We start from the raw sequence: 17,174 nt of genomic DNA on the forward strand, positions 1-17,174 counted from the left end.
TAAAATGTAAAATAAAAAAGTTTCAAAATGTACAAAAAATTTGTTTAGATCCATTTCCAGCGGGTCAGAAAACACAACATAAATTTAATTAGTACAATAGACACGTAAAACAAATTAACAAGGGACAGAATCTCGAAGAGAAAATGATGAATGAAAAAGAAACCGTGGACTGTCCCCGTCCGAAGAAGGATAATATACTAAAATGTAAAAGTCTAAAACATTATAATAGACCAGGGAATTTCACCCGACGCAAATACCAGGAATTAATTTTATTTGAAATTTTTTATAAGTTTCTTTTTCACAACTACTCGGAATTCGTCTTATCTGTTTTTAAAAAGCGATCATCGAAAAATAGAATATAAATTATAGAAATTTAATCCTATTCAAACCTCACGCTCCAGATAAGACGATTCAACTCATCATCATAGTTGTGTAAAAATTCCAATTTTCATCGGAAAGTAATGAAGACTTACTACAGAAATGATCCTGTGAAGTATAGTCTTAAATTTTCAACACAAATTTCATAGTACTTATATAAAATTTCATTGAAATAATCTGTGAGTTATAAGTAAGCAAGTGAAATAATAGAATGAATAATATTTTTATGTTGACTAATAAAAATTATTTTTGGGCTTCACAGAATGTTTTAAAAATAAAATAAAAATAAAAACAAAATACGATAAGAAAATCATTATTATTCGTCTGTTTGTTCGTAGTTATCATTTACCTGTACAAATTTTTACTTGAAATTTATATATACCTATGTATGTATATTTGTATTTGCATGTAGAATATAATTGCAAAAATAATGTTATACCATAATAAAACATAAATAATGTATAGAGTGAGTAATTTCTGATTGTGTATACGTACATTTTATGGATGCAGGTTAATTTTATGACGATATGAGTAATTCTTTGATATTTTGAAAACAAAAATTATGCTTAATTTTCAAAAGATGTTGGTCGAAAATAGAAGAACAGGGCGGGGCGGGGGGTACTTTTTTAAGATTAAAGAAAAATATATTAAAAAATTCTGTCTGCCAACAATATCCATAACAGCCCTGAAACTGTTGAAGCTAGAACAATGAGGTTCTAACGGATCGAGAGTTTCAATACCAATTGCGGACAATCTTCAACTCTCCGTCCTCTGACTATAAGTGAAAAGCTGTGAAATTGTGCATAGTGGGTAATTGTGAGCACCAGTATATCTTTACTAATAAATCTTTTTATACTCTGACTTATGTACAAAAACTGAGTAAATATTTAGTAAACATGTCCGTCAAAAGAGGTAAACGATTGTACGCTGCACATAACTACCCTAATTCAGATTAAAATTACTACCAAATGAATTAAGTGCGATTTTTTAATATTTTACACATATTATTATCTTATGTTCTGAACGTGAATTAATCAAGATTTTCTATTAAAATTAGAAAAAAATTTGGTAATTACACCATTGGTTACGCGCAATAATTGAATACAAATGATATTATTTTTTAATTATAACAAATACAATAAAAATGTCAACATTTTTAACCATTCATTTTTCTACTTTATTAAAATTAATAAAAAAAGGAATTTAAAAAATATAATTGATGACATTATTATTGTAGTATTCGAAAAATAATTTTCGAATTTTGTCATTTTTTAGCAAAATTGCTAAATTAACAATTATTAAAATTAATAATGAATTTAATTGAAACGTAGAGAGAGAAAAAAAAACAAACAAATTCACCATATGGTAATAAAAAATTATTTAAGTAAATTCGATTTTAATTTTTATAAATTTGTTTTAATAAAGTGTAAATTAATAAATATTGTTTGAGCAAAAATTAATTATTCAAAAATATTAACATTAATTAAGAGAAAATGTTAAGAACGAATTTAATAAAAAAAATGACTAGACTTTATTAATTTTTCTGTCTTTTATTTAACAATAATAAATAATTGCAATTTTTATAAGAGCTTTTTTTCCCATTAAATATTTTGTTCGCTAAAATTTTATTTTTTTATACTAATTTTAATTTACCGTAATATTTTTCAATTAATTCATTCAATTTAAAAACAAATTTTGAACCACAATTAAGAAGAGTGACGACCGATTCGCCCTATCCGGGAGACCCAGCATTTCTACAAAAATCCTTCCAATTTTTCCCTTGTCCATCAAAATTTCCCAAGTACAGAAAAACTACCTAGCCGGCCCGTTTTAAATTGTGCAGCACCTACTTCAACAATGTACACATTAATTCAGCAACTAATAAAAATTCGCACTAAATTAATCACTCTTTATTTGAAATTTTTTATAAGTTTCTTTTTCACAACTACTCGGAATTCGTCTTATCTGTTTTTAAAAAGCGATCATCGAAAAATATAATATAAATTATAGAAATTTAATCCTATTCAAACCTCACGCTCCAGATAAGACGATTCAACTCATCATCATAGTTGTGTAAAAATTCCAATTTTCATCGGAAAGTAATGAAGACTTACTACAGAAATGATCCTGTGAAGTATAGTCTTAAATTTTCAACACAAATTTCATAGTACTTATATAAAATTTTACGGAAATAATCTGTGAGTTATAAGTGACGAACTAAAAAAATATAGAACTTCTAAAAATTTGTTATTACAAATAAAAACAAAAACAAAACCAAACAGAAAAGAACATCATAAGTACAAACAAAACAAAAAGTATCATTTTTATTTTATTCAAGAAAAATGTTGCTAACGAATTGCGAACAACGTAGGTAAAAAAAAAGCAGGGTTGTAGCATTTCATAAACAAATTGTAGCAAATTTTGTTACCTATTTTTAATTCTAATTTTTTTATTTTAGTTACATCATTGAGCTTGATTTGTTAAATAAAATATATTGAATATATTAAGCAATATTGCTTAGATTTTAGTACCAATAACAAAATTATAGATAAATTATTCATAAATCATTACATATTTGTTATATGAAACAACTACATTTTTGGTATTCAACATACTTAACTTTTAATACATAATGATAAAAATTTATCAATTCAAGAAATAAATGAATAATTGAGGTTATAAATAACGGGATAATTGTAAAATCTAAACAGTTGTTGTAAATAGTTGTAAAATTTCGCTTGATTTAGTTCGGGGATTTTCGGTTTATCATTGTAAACAGAAAATTTTAAAAAGGTATCAAAACCAATTGTATGAATACAAAACTCACATCACTAAAGATTCATATCATACATTACATACTTATATAAAAACATAATAATTATGTGAACTAATTCTCAATAGCATAAAATGTGGTATAAACACATACACATATGAAAAGTTATGCTATACATACATGTATTGTAATTTTTTATATATTCATACAAAATTTCAGAAGAATAAAGTTATTGGAGCAAGAAATCATGAAAAACATGTGCTTTTACACTTACTGTATGTATTAGAAAATACACAAAAAATATGTACATACATTCATACTACATATAAATATCCATGTTTCCGAAGGCTCACTATATGAGTCTTCAGAAATATATATAACAGTAGAGAGCAAATTATGTTGGACAGTTTAGTCAAGTCAAGTATAGTTTTATATTGTTTTTCAAATTTATATTATAAGAAAATTATTATTTAAGAGGGGATTTCCTAAACACTAATATGTTTTTAGTAAATACCCACCATTTTTAAGAAAACAAAAACTGCAGTTAAGATATAGGGTCGATAGTATTTTCTAAAGAAAAATAAATATCTATGCAGTTCTGGTCGGCAAACAATATTAAATTTATTTTATAACAATAAGGTACCTCTAATATCGTTATATGCTTAAAGATAAGGAAATCAATTAAGAACATATTGAGAAGTGTGTTGAACTCTTCACTACTCGTATAATATTATGTATTTTAAAAAAATATTGTTGTCTCAATTAGCGATAATAGAAAGTCAATAGCGCCAGCTATAATATTTATATTAAAAATTTTTCGTTGAAGTACTCGTACTTCTTAGTATAGGAGCTAATTTTTCAATTGATTTCCTTTCTTTTCAGGCAAGGGGTAAGAGATCAATAATTGAACTGTAACCGCAAGTGCGAAGGAGAAATATTGATCTAAATCAATATTTTAAAATTTATAACTGAAGTCGAGATCAAAGTGAGTGTTGGGGTCAGGATCAAAATCAGTTTATTATATAATTTGCAATATTTAATATACGATAGAGAGAAGTTTAACAACAATATATTTTAAAATATCGACTTACCTTTGCTGAAGACTCAAAGCACTTGATCCAATACTGAAATATAAAAAGAGAATGAAAATTAAATAAAATATTCTTAAAAAATATTAAATATAGAGCATTTACATATATTAAAAATTTTTATTTTAGACACATATAACTAACTCATCTAGTACCTACATGTGTATATGAATGTATACTAAGTCTAAAATACCGAAATACATATGTATGTACATAAAATTTACAAGCACGTGCTTCAAGTAATATAGTCAAATACGTACGTTTATATGTTCGTCTGTATATTTTCTAATTCTTATAATATTAACGCAAATATTTTGTATTCAAGTACACAAAAAATTATTGAAAAGCTTTCAAAGCAATCAAAGCTATTTTAGAAATGTGTACAATAATCAGAAATGTTGATGAAGAATGTATCTGATATGAATGTTGCGAAATATTTCATTACATTTAGTAAATTGGAAATGTTAACATTTTGTTGTAAACATTTATTGCTTTACGTTTGTGTAGAATTTACATCAACATTTCTGCTTGTTTTAAAAATACAAATTTTTTATGAACCTATTCTCATAAATTCGAAATTTTAATGAATCTATTGATGAATATGGGTCTTCCTATATACTATAGCATTAGCAATAGAAATAGTTCCCGATAAATGAGAAAAATCAAAATATTATTAAATTTCTTTTCATTAATTTTATTGCTAATTAATTGTAAAAACAAAACCAAAACGGTGAACGGAAACGGCAGACGATTTCCGTTGTTAACACAGAACAACAGCAGAACTGAAAAATCAACTGTTCAGTATTTTGTCATAACACCATGGAAACATGTTACAACAAAAAAAAAAACACCGGCGATTAAATAGGATTTTAGGCTATTTTACCGCTTGATTCTGGGCAGCCCCATTTAAATATTTACATTCTATTAGAATTTTAATATTTCGGCGCTGAAAAGCGCTCTTGTACTATTTTCAACTTAAATTTTTTATCGTTTGACAAGCGACAACTTTGACAACCTGTCAACTTTGACAACCTGTATATTTGGCCATAAAAACTATCAGATAGACTTAAAGTATTTAATTTTGAAATGCAATATTTAAACTGAAGGCTGTATAACACATGAAACCTATTAGAAGAAAATTTCTGTAAGAGTAACTTATAATATAATACCTTTTAAATTTTATTGAAGGATATAAAATTATTAATATTAATATCCTGATAATATCAATAAATTTAAAAAAAAGAGCGAAAAGTATTGAAATATAAGTTTTGACCTAATTTTATTACTTATTACTTATAATAAGAATAAACATAACCTCACAACAAAGAATTAGTGGAATACAATACGTAGGTACATGTACTTTCCTTATAAAAATATATAATAACACTACTACATACACATACATATATTTTGTTTTATAGATGTTTTAAGTTACTGATATAGTCGACTTTCACATAAAGGCTCAACTATACTAGAATATAGTCAGCAATTTAGTTTAAAAAGAAATTCATAATCATGAAAATTTCTTAAACTTTTGTTTTCTTTTCAAGTGTTCATTCGGTTACAAAGAAATTAATTGATTAATTTTTTATATTACTATAATTTCATGTATGTATGTGCATATACATACATACCTATATTAATAAACTTAATATTTATATTAATTTTTAATTACAAGTCACAAACTATAGTTATTCATATGCATGCATATATGAATGTAAATGTTTACACAGTGTAATATAAAACTAAACTAATAAATTTCATTCAATTTATACAATCAGACAATATTGATAAGATAGTTAAAATTTCTCTTAAATCAAATAAAAATATTGAATAACTGCGTCAAAACTATACTTAAACTAACTTTTTTCAATCAAAATTTTGTAATCGAACACGTCATTTGATATAATGTTAGTATGATAATACTAACACTAACGTAAGTCAACTATATATAAAATTAAGCCGTATTTGCATCCAACTTGCAAATGAAATTTCCGATTGCATGTTGATATGATTTTTATCTTTCATTGTCTTTTCACTTGAATTTTGAATTTTTGTGAACTATAGATGTCACTCAGATAAATCTCATAAAATCGTATAAACAGAGTTGATTGAAAGAATTATTTATTTTGTAAAAATGAATGTGAATAATACCTGTGTTTACATGATGACTTTTGCATTAATTGTTGACAAACGTTTCATTCCTCTTGCCGAGAACCTTTCAAAATCTACTTATGTAAAAATTTAATGACAATCAATGACAGATCTTAAATTGACATATTGACATATATGTCAATTTGACATACATATTTAGCAATACTGGATGAGTAAAAATGGCATTAGATTTTCATTTAAGAAGACGTTCTAATGCAATTAGAATTATATTTGATTTCGAATTTGTTAAAAAAAAATTAAAAGAAAAATATTTTTTACATGTTGACATTTTATTTTCCTAAAAAAAAAAACTAAGACTTAAGTAATTTCAAAATTATATTTAGATTTACACAATATTATATTACGTTACAATAGACAATATGTCGACTCTATATACGGCTCATATATCTGAAATGTAAAGCACTGTATTTGTATACATTGTGTTAAGGTCCTCAATTTCATTTCAATATACAATAAACATATAGTTATAGACTTGTATTATATTTCGTATACGTTTTTGAAACTGACACAAGGATGTCTTCATAAATTATATATTGTATATGAAATAAAATAAATATTGTGTATACAAATGCGAGTCAATTAACACGTATACATAAATATACATTAGCGTTTCTAATGATTGTTGCTAAGGAAAATAAAAAAAAAAACAAAAACTATAAATGCCTTGAAACTTTTCAATTTCTTAATAAAACAAGTAATATTCCTTAAAATATAAATAATATACAGATACACGTATTTATATGTTCATATATATGAATGCATGAGTGTGTGTATTTCGGGAAATTTACAAGGACCCTCATGTCTCGAATACTCAACTAACATTGTCACTTTAAAGAAAAATTGCATATATTTTTTTTCTCTTTCTTTTATTTGAAATTATATGCAATCATAATATTTGTTTTAATTTTTCCAATTTAAATATTTAAGTAAATTTTAGATTTCAAAAATAATTAAAATCAAATAAATAATTTCCGATTAAACTAATGGTTTGTAGAGCAGCAGATTTCTCTTGAAATTTCTTTGAATTCGAAATTTTCGGAAATTTGTCAAAAACAGTTTTATTGCATAAGGGCAGCAGTTTACATTGTTTTTGACAAATCACCGATTATTTGTCTCAATATACCCAATTTATAATATTATGCATTAAATAATTATTGCATACCTTCAGGATAACGGTAAAAAATTTTAATTTTACAAGAGAGGGTAGGTAGAAATTTTCTTCATTTATATAGTGTAAAATTTGTGCAAACCAACGAACGGAAGCTCGGATAGAAAAAGTAAAACTAACACGAGCATTTTTTCAATTTTGTTAGAAATTTTCTAAAAAGCAAACAAAAAAGAAAATACAGAAATATATTTAAAGATACGAGAAAAAGAAGGAAATTAAATAAAATAAATATAAAAATAATTAGACTTTCTCTATTTTATTCCCCCATATAATAATTATTTGTACGGACGAGTAACATATTTAAAATGAAGCGAGGCTAGAATAAATATTTTATAACTGTTCTATATTTTGAGCTCATAAAGAGAATAGTAAAAATTATTTAAAGGAAATTTTATAAAATTGCAAATAAATTTTTAATTTTATAAAATTCTTCAATTTTTATTTGTGAATTTTCATTCAGTTTTTTATTTAAATATGACATTATTATGACATTAATTTTGACATAAAAATTAATGTCAACAAAATAGAAAAACTTTTCGATAGTGATATTTTTTCCAAAATATTTTCAGTCTAATGAAATTTAACCATTACCGGTCTGTGGCATAAATATTAATAATAATAATATTAAAAGAACTCCAAGAGCAACTGCGAGAAAAATTTTTTTCGCTAGCGATTTTTAAGAGTATGAAAACAATGATCTTATTCCTCTAAAATGAGGCTTTGAATTTCGAGGTCATTTTAATAGTTCAGTTGTTATTGACAGTTGAACAGAAAAATTTCCACATATAAATGACATTTGAATTAATTTGATATTTATTATAAATGACATTTCTCTATGTCAGTCAAAATTTAAATAGCATATCTTGTATTGAATTATTAAGCGATGATAGCCGAATAAACATGAAACAAATAAAAAAAGATTTTTTTACTACGCATTATTAACAATCAATGCATTCATGCCCTTACATACATACATATCTTTATATCTTATTCTATATCTATTATACATCCATACATTGTAATACATTTATATCAAAAACTTTTCCGACTTAGGCATTTCTTATTTCTTTATTCTTCAAAAGTATAAACACATACATAGTTTATATTATTACATACATACGTACATATATACATATTCATATTTACCATTTATAAAAATAGAAAAAAAAGATTCCTTTTATTTCTGAACTTTACTATGTTTCTACGCGTAGGTTTATGAATTTTTAAACTCATATACACGTCTATAAATACACAGAAGAAAAAAGTATTAGCAATCAATGCTAACAGAAAAATTACGTATTAAAAGTAAACAAAACTCTTCAAATTTTCTTCTCAAACTCTTGAATTTTTCTTACAATTTATTGATTTTTCCCCCCATTAAATCATAAAACATTTAAAATTAACTTAATTTGAAAGGGTTTCAATCCTTGTCTTCAATATAAATACTGTTATATAAAAACCAAGCTCGGAATCATTAGCTTGTAAAAATAAATCAAGAAGAGAAGAGGAAAATAAGGCGTTCTTAAAACGGAAGAAACAAAAACGAGTAAAGGTATAAGAATTTTCATAAACAAATTACTGTCAATTTTTGACAAAAATAGTATTGTTTGCCCATCCTGTATCTCAGGCGACCATCATGACCATCGAAATGCCTGACGGTGATAGGGAGACAATTACAAAGCAAAGTAATCCTGACAAAGATAATTTTGTTCTTGTGATAATCAAGAGAATCCAAAGCAATAATTCTGTTGAAGAACTTGATAAGGCGATAATAAATGGAACGCATGAAAAGAGCAGCCCAGCAAAATTTTACTGTTGTAGAAATACCGTCAAACCTTGCTGTAAACCTAGGTAGTGACAGGCATTGAAAATTTATTTCAGTTTTATCAACTCCGTAACACTCACATAATTAAAAGTAAATCCGCCGAGAAATATGCAATTTTCTTAAATATTTAAACAATGTACGTTATTAGAATTTTTCTCAATTTTAATTTCACATATGAAAATATTAAATTTTTAATTAGAATTTCTAATTATCTAGAATATTAAACAACTATTTTAGAATTTCTACAAAATAATATTATGTATAGGTTTGTATTGTATTATGCTTGCATAATTATTTAATATTTAAAGCCACTGTATTATTAAATATTAATTTTTTACATACACATACAAGTTTACAATTTCGATATAAAAATATTTCGTGACACCTCACACCACATGCAAATTCAATTTATAAAGAACACGACAATTATATAATAAAATATTAATTAAATTTGATTCTAAAAATATAATTTTCATATACCTTATGTATATATAGAAATAATTTATATATGAGTATGTAAGAGCCTAAATATATGCATAATATGTTCAAATAACAAAAAAGGAAAAAATTTTAACACATTTTTTTTTCGATCCCGTCGGGGACTGAGGTCCTTAGGCTCTTCTTACGTCGACCCATAAGTTCTGTTGTAATTTTCATCCCATCTTCATGAGCACTACATCTAGGACCCTGACAAATTGCAGCATAGCAGTCACTCCAAGCAGCAAGACTTCCATTGAGGTCACAAAATACCTTTCCAAGTATCTCAGTTGTAAACGAGCCAAAGCCTTGCATTCACGCAATAAGTAGCTTTACCGCATTTCTTAATTTTTGTTTTCATATACAAACTGTTATACATACATGAAATACATCGTGTCCTTTCAAGAACGAATACATATTAAAAAAAAAATAAAAATGACAACAACAATAATAATTTGGTAACATAAAATGTAATCAATATCCTTTTTATATTTATTTAATTTTTTTTTTATATTTAAATATTTTGTAATATGCGCTAATACCTAGCATACCATAGTAAATTTTATTACTATACAGAGAAAGTATAACAATGAAAAGAACAGTTGTAATTTGTAATTTTTTTGTTATTTGTTTTTGCGTATTTAAATAATTTACGTATTAAATGTTATATTTTTAATATATGAAAAGGATACCAATTGCTCATTATTTAATCTATTTTAAGAGTAAGTAACCTCAAAATTTGCTAAAATATAATATTTAAATAATTTGACATTATGTTTCGCAATCACTTAAAATATTCATTCTCTATACTTTAACTACGGAATATAACGGAATATTGAGGTAAGTTAAGGTTGATGAGGTTACCCAACGGGTATACACTTAGGGGAAAAGGCCACTTTGTGATATCACCAGATTTCTTTATTCATATTAATCTAAACCTTCATTCGAACCAATCCAAATTTTAAAAGCACATATCGAATTTTAAGAATGCTTAAAATCGTTAAATTTAATGCCACAAAGAAGTTTTTGCTTCCCGTTTGAAAAACTATATATGTATGAATAAACTTTTAAAAAATAATTTACGGGGCGATCCATTCTCCCTTCTGGAATATTCGTCAATTATACAATTTTCTGTTGGTACTTCTATTAAAATGGCAATATTTTCTTATCGCTGTATCAGATCCCTTTCAGATCTGTGCGCTGTGTCAGATTGTGTGCGACACAAATTTATATACATAGTTCTTCTTCAAAATTCTCTTATCACATTACTCCATTCATTCCTCTACAATTCATTTATTTAATTGTAAATGAGTAAATCTCACTTGTAGATAAGTCATTTTTATTCAAATCTCTGCCTACTCCTGCTTATTGCCCATTAAATTTTAATATAATTTCAATTTTTAAACAGTATACTAATTTGCCATAATTTAAAATATTAAAAGAAAAAATTTTCTGATTTTTGACATAAATGTCAAACAAATGTCAAAAATTTTGTACATTTTTGAATTTTTATATACAATTGCCAAAAGGTTAGGTGGTGGTGGTAACATTGAAAAATATGAAGAACAAAATTATGATTTTTGTTTTCCCCACAAATTTGTTATATTTGAATTTTTTATATTTTTTTTTTCTTTGTTATCCTTGAATTTTGTTATACAATATTGAAATTGAAATTTAACTCGCAAGACACAAGTCACATTTATTAGCTATTTACATAGCCTTTATGTATTTGCATATATGTATATAAGTTGTATGTATATGTTATAATGTTCATATTTTACATCACTAGGTCATTATCAAGTGCAAAACGTAAATTCTTTTGTATTTGTGTATCATGAAAGGGAAATTAAAAAATAATATAAATTTTCTATATTTTACAGTTTTATGTTTTTCCTCAAATTTTTCTATATAATTATGTAAATATGTAATTTTATATCGTATGTTAAAATTGTATTTCATACAAAACAAAAAAAAATATCGTTTTACCGTTTTACTACATTATACAAATTATTCAATCATAAAATATCCTTTTTCCTTTTCTTAACAAATTAAATCTAAAACAGTTATTATAATATATTATATACTTAATTTCATTATATACGTACTCGTATATTATTATGGTATGCAAAATATACAGTAAATTCGATATATTCCAGATTTATTTAATAATTGTTTACAAAAAGACCCTCATACATTACTTCTCTCCTGTTTGTTAAGTTCAATCAAGGATATATTATAACAATGTGGGTGTATAACACTTTTAACTGCGATAGCTTATATGAAAATAGCAATGGCTAAAATTTAGAAATAATAATTATGCCCATTAATTCCGGTAGATGGCTTCATATTCTTGTTATTCATATGGAATGTTAGTATTTACTCATATGTTAGTTTTTACTCAGGTAATCTTGAATTTCTATGCAAAACAGCTTTAAATTCAGGAATTATACTCCAATTTAATTCGAACAATACTATAAAATATTATAATCTTGTAAAAGAACCGCACCATAGATAAGGGGGTAGTTGAAAGAAGCCAACTCCCGAGATAGTTTTTACTCCGGAATAATAAATTTTCTAAATAAAACATCATTCTGTTAATATTTATTAAACTACTTCCAAATATACTGTACGGGATAGACGGTTTGGAGATATCTGTTCAGCGAGGAAGTGATGCATTATTTGCAATATTCAATAGACGGCGCTGTTCTAACTTGAACGTATTATTGTTTTCTGTTTTGACTACCGACAATAAGATTGCGCTGAAAACTATTCTTATAAGTTCTTATAGGTTCGGAAAAAAATATTGTGACGTAGTTCACTTTGCCACGAATCTACTGTAAAAATATGCGAAATAAATATTTTACTAAAATTGAGTTAAAAAAGATTTTTTTCAGAATAATTTTTTTTTTCAGAGTTTGGTCTTTAATTTGTAAAATATTTTTCTACTTTATTTTTTGATTTTTTTTTTAGTTAAATAATTCGTATGAATTTAATTTTAAAAAGCCATTAAATTATTTACTATAATCGTATTACATATTTTAAGTACATAGGTTTTAACATAATTAAGCATTTAAGAAAAAAAACCTAGGCGTAAAGGATATACGTTACAAATTATGAATTGACGTGTGTTATAATGTTCATTGTAAATTTTTTTTTTTTAAAAATCCATTTATGATAGGGTCTTTTTCCCTCTTATAAGATATAATAATTATGGGGTGTGCTTGTGCACTAGATACTGCCTATTTCATATAGCAATAATTTATTTTAGAAAACGCAGAAACCGGATTTTTTCTACTATGTTGTTACTCTATTGCAAATTGAGCTTGCGTTTATTGCAACCTTTGCGTTTAAAGTAGAAAATTTTAAGAGCTAGCACTTATACATTGGCCCATCTATATATTAAAACTATCTCTGTTTTTGGAAAACCTGATGATTTTGAAATAGCAAGTTATCCGCTTCATGATCTGTAAGAAGCTTTCTCAATTTTTTTCGCTACACGCTCTGCTTCTGATTTGCATTTTGACTGTATACATATTCGATACATCTTAGAATAGTGTATAATGTCAAGAGCTTTCAAAATATATTTTGGAATATAATAAATTGAAAATTTTAAGTTTTCACTGCGTTTTTGGAACTTACAATACTAGTTTTCATTAATGATTTTGCAATTCTACTGGAACAAAACTTTTAATATTTTCAAATACCAATTTATTATACAAATAATTTTTAAATATTCGAAAATTTCTGCAAAACTTATATAATCCTTTCAGTGAATTCACAAATACAAAACACTTGTACCTTTGGTTTAAAACACTAAAAATTTACAATATACATGTAACATACATAAAATGACGTCACTTCCGCTCTTGAAGATTATTTTTCATATCAAAAATTATTTAATAAAAATTCAAACAAAAATTTCCGGGAAAAAAATACAAAACGATTAAATTCAAATATAATAGTTTTCTATAAAATTTTTTTGTATAATTTCATCTACATCTTCAAGGTTCTTTAAAGCACTTAAAATGCATAAATTTTGCATTATTTGTATACATGTGCATGTGTTTGTGTATATTTAATAAAATCATGAGCAATTTGCATTTAAAAGCATTAATTTTTTTTTGTATTCAATTTCAAATATTTTAAATTTAATATCGCAAAGGAACGAAATTGTATGATCCAAGAACAAAAAATTTCCAATACAAAATGCTCAGAATTTACTCGTTTTTCCATTTGTCTAGCAGACAATTACAAAGGACATTTCCGAAATTTATCATTATTGTTATACCATATATAAATATAAGGATATTGGAATATATAGAAATTAAATGAGAAATGCGAGTAAATAAAGGAATCATGCTGGCACCAAAATTAGATTTTACCGTCTTATGCTTCTTCTATATTTTATTTCCAATAACCCTGAATTCTTCTCCTCCTACATAAATATATGAACTCCCTCGTCCGTTTTTTCTTTATATAAAATTTACAATAGAAAATATTTATAGTATGTACGCACACATGCATATATTTAAGTGTATACTATAGATTACATATAGTTTAAGTCCTTGCTATGACTTTTCTTAGTCTGCAGTTTCATTTTTCCATTTTATTTATAAATAATAAAGAAGAATATAGAGAAGAATGAAAATATATAAGAAATTTATTAGTTCATTTTTAATATTAGACAAGGGTACTGGACAAATAAAAATTTTAAGGTTAACATATTTTATAAATGCGTTACTCTGTGACTTTCACCGAATGCAATCATATTGAATACAATAAATGCTCCAAAACATTTACAGAATTTAATAACGAAATTTAAAATTTAACAGAATTCAGTGAGAATCGAAAAATATGGTTGGCTCAATGCAAAAATATCAAGAGGACACGAGTATTTCTTTAAATTTTTAAGCATATATTTGCTCCTTCCTCCTCTGCTATAACTCAATACGGTAACGAGCCCTTCAATGAGTACATATTAAAATATAAAACTGAAAAATCGTTTAACAAACTCTGCAATGATAAGGCAGAGTAGTGTTCTATATATAGAGGGGAAAAATGTTGAAAGTTGAAAATTGTTAAGGGAAAATTTATTAATAAAAAATTTTTGTTTTTTTGTAAACCTATTTTATCGTGTACTAGCATAGCTGTATTACATAAAATATAAAATTCAAAAAGTAAATTTTGAAGTAGGTATACTAAAAAAAAATTTTATAAACTTTTATTTTGCACTAAAAATTATTTTCGGTTCAAGGAAGCGTGCGATATAAGCGTATATTATAATCATATTGTGTACGTTTACTTGATTTTTCTAGTATTTCATATTAAAAACATGGTAAACATTTAACATAAACGCACAACATAACACACACCAACTACAATATGCCTCCTACCTAGATAACATAATTTTTATGTGCTACGTTGCAATTTAAATAAGTTTTTCAACACTACTAGAATAATTTCCAAGACTAGAATCTTACAAAAATATTGTAAGTTTGTAAGATTTCTTAAATATGCCATTATTTTTTGTAATTAATTTATGTTTAATAAAGACCACAATATTGTCTTACAACATAGCTAATAAATGGAGAAAATGGGAACGAAAGATAAGAAATGGAGATATAAGAAAATATTTATAAAATCTTCTTCGAATTTCAAATAAATCATTCGGAAACAAAGTAACAGTTTCCAACTTATATTTTCTATAACATTCAGTCCATAATTCGTAAATACTCGGATGTCAAATATTGTGGTATTTTCCTCCTTCTCAATCAACAGCCGATTTTCTTTCCGAACTTTAATACAGATTTCGACAATATATAGATGTCAATTTTTCTGAAATTCATCTTGTATTTAACATTTTAAATTAATTTTTATTTCCGATATTTTTAATCAATGTTCGTCAAGGTTCGGATGTCAAAATATGCTCTACTTTGTTTAACTTCGTTTTTTACAATAAAAATGTCAAATATCCACTGAACTTTAAACTTACATACTTGTTTTATTAAATGCGCTTATTTAAGAATTCGTAATTAAATTGAGAATAAGCAAAACAATAGAACTGTATTTCCCGACCTACCCACCCATACTTTTAGAAAAAAAAAAGTAATAAATAATGGCAATTTTTATCGCGAATTTTTTTTTTTTGCGATGACATGAACAATTAACGTTACATAACAAAACCATTTTGTTTTCTCTAAAATTTCAAAAGAAAAAAAAAAACAATACATAATTTATTTTTTTTTTAATTGTTTGTGTTAAACAATTTGTATACTATTCTAAAAGACAACAGTTATTTTAAATGAGCAGGGTGTTTCAAATTTCTTCTCTTTTGTAAGGATTTAACAACGAGTAAGGAATGCTTTCCGATAAACAATTCTTTGTTTATAGTTTAAAGGCGAAATTTAAGTTAGCTTAAGTTTGATTGATGCGACTACCATAACATACACATAGGCCAGGTAGGCCCGTTCTGATGTCCACAAAATCTTCTGCCCTCGCAATACCAACCCGAGCTTTTCGAAAACCGGTTAAAGTCCCTGGCATTTACATTAGCCAGGTCCGCAATCTGTAAAAAGAATTACCCAAAAGCATTGCCGCCAGTTCCTTTACAGAGCTAGACATGAGCAAAGAAACTACTGTCTCGTCTTCCTTCTTTTCATAATAAAAATCATAGTAAATAATACGAAAATTTCAGAAAGGAAAGCGACGTGAAAAATTGATTTCGAGCCACAAGAAATAGAAGAATCGTTTCAAACGCATAATTAGACGCATGCAGAAAAAAAAAATTAAGGTGCCTGTATATTCTATTTGTAACCTCAACTGCACAATTCATTTTTGAAGCTTTCAATTGAAAAATTTTTATTTTTTTAAATTAAAAAAAAATTTCTTTCCAAATAATAAATGTAAATAACTAATATATATATACACATATGTACATATATACGTATTGTATATATACTCAAACATGAGTATGTATGTAAGTATGTTGATATGTAAAACAAATCAAAAACGTTCATTTTCTAGCAATTGAACAACAAAAATCATAACCGACAACGTTTGTACATATGTGCACTTGTAAATTAATCATTGTGTATAACAAATACCGGTACCGGTACTCATATGCTCGTGCATATTTATAAATATTTTAAATAGGAAATGTATGAAAATCATAATATAGAGTTCATAGTTGGTTTTTGTCTAGTATGACATTACAGATTCCATAAACAATTTATCAGTTTAATTATATAATTTGATATAAGAGTAATACATATGTATAACATTGTAATTTTT

General features: G+C 25.6%; 1 protein-coding gene and 2 non-coding genes across 6 annotated transcripts in view; all 3 read right to left on the reverse strand.

The window, feature by feature from the left end:
- LOC129614969 (facilitated trehalose transporter Tret1-2 homolog) overlaps positions 1-17,174 on the reverse strand; it is a 58,392-nt gene that overhangs the window by 19,450 nt on the left and 21,768 nt on the right. For all 4 annotated transcript variants that reach the window (XM_055529966.1, XM_055529972.1, XM_055529976.1 and 1 more), the window contains exon 3: positions 4,243-4,275. In XM_055529966.1, coding sequence (XP_055385941.1) covers positions 4,243-4,275 — 33 coding nt within the window. The remainder of the gene's footprint in view (positions 1-4,242; positions 4,276-17,174) is intronic.
- LOC129616769 (small nucleolar RNA U3) lies at positions 304-503 on the reverse strand. The gene has a single exon (XR_008697630.1). It is a non-coding gene; the product is annotated as a small nucleolar RNA U3 (small nucleolar RNA).
- Positions 2,323-2,522, reverse strand: LOC129616772 (small nucleolar RNA U3). Its single transcript, XR_008697632.1, has one exon. It is a non-coding gene; the product is annotated as a small nucleolar RNA U3 (small nucleolar RNA).

Source organism: Condylostylus longicornis, unplaced genomic scaffold (genome assembly GCF_029603195.1).
Source record: "Condylostylus longicornis isolate FDR11 unplaced genomic scaffold, ASM2960319v2 ptg000005l, whole genome shotgun sequence".
NCBI classification, from domain to species: domain Eukaryota; kingdom Metazoa; phylum Arthropoda; class Insecta; order Diptera; family Dolichopodidae; genus Condylostylus; species Condylostylus longicornis.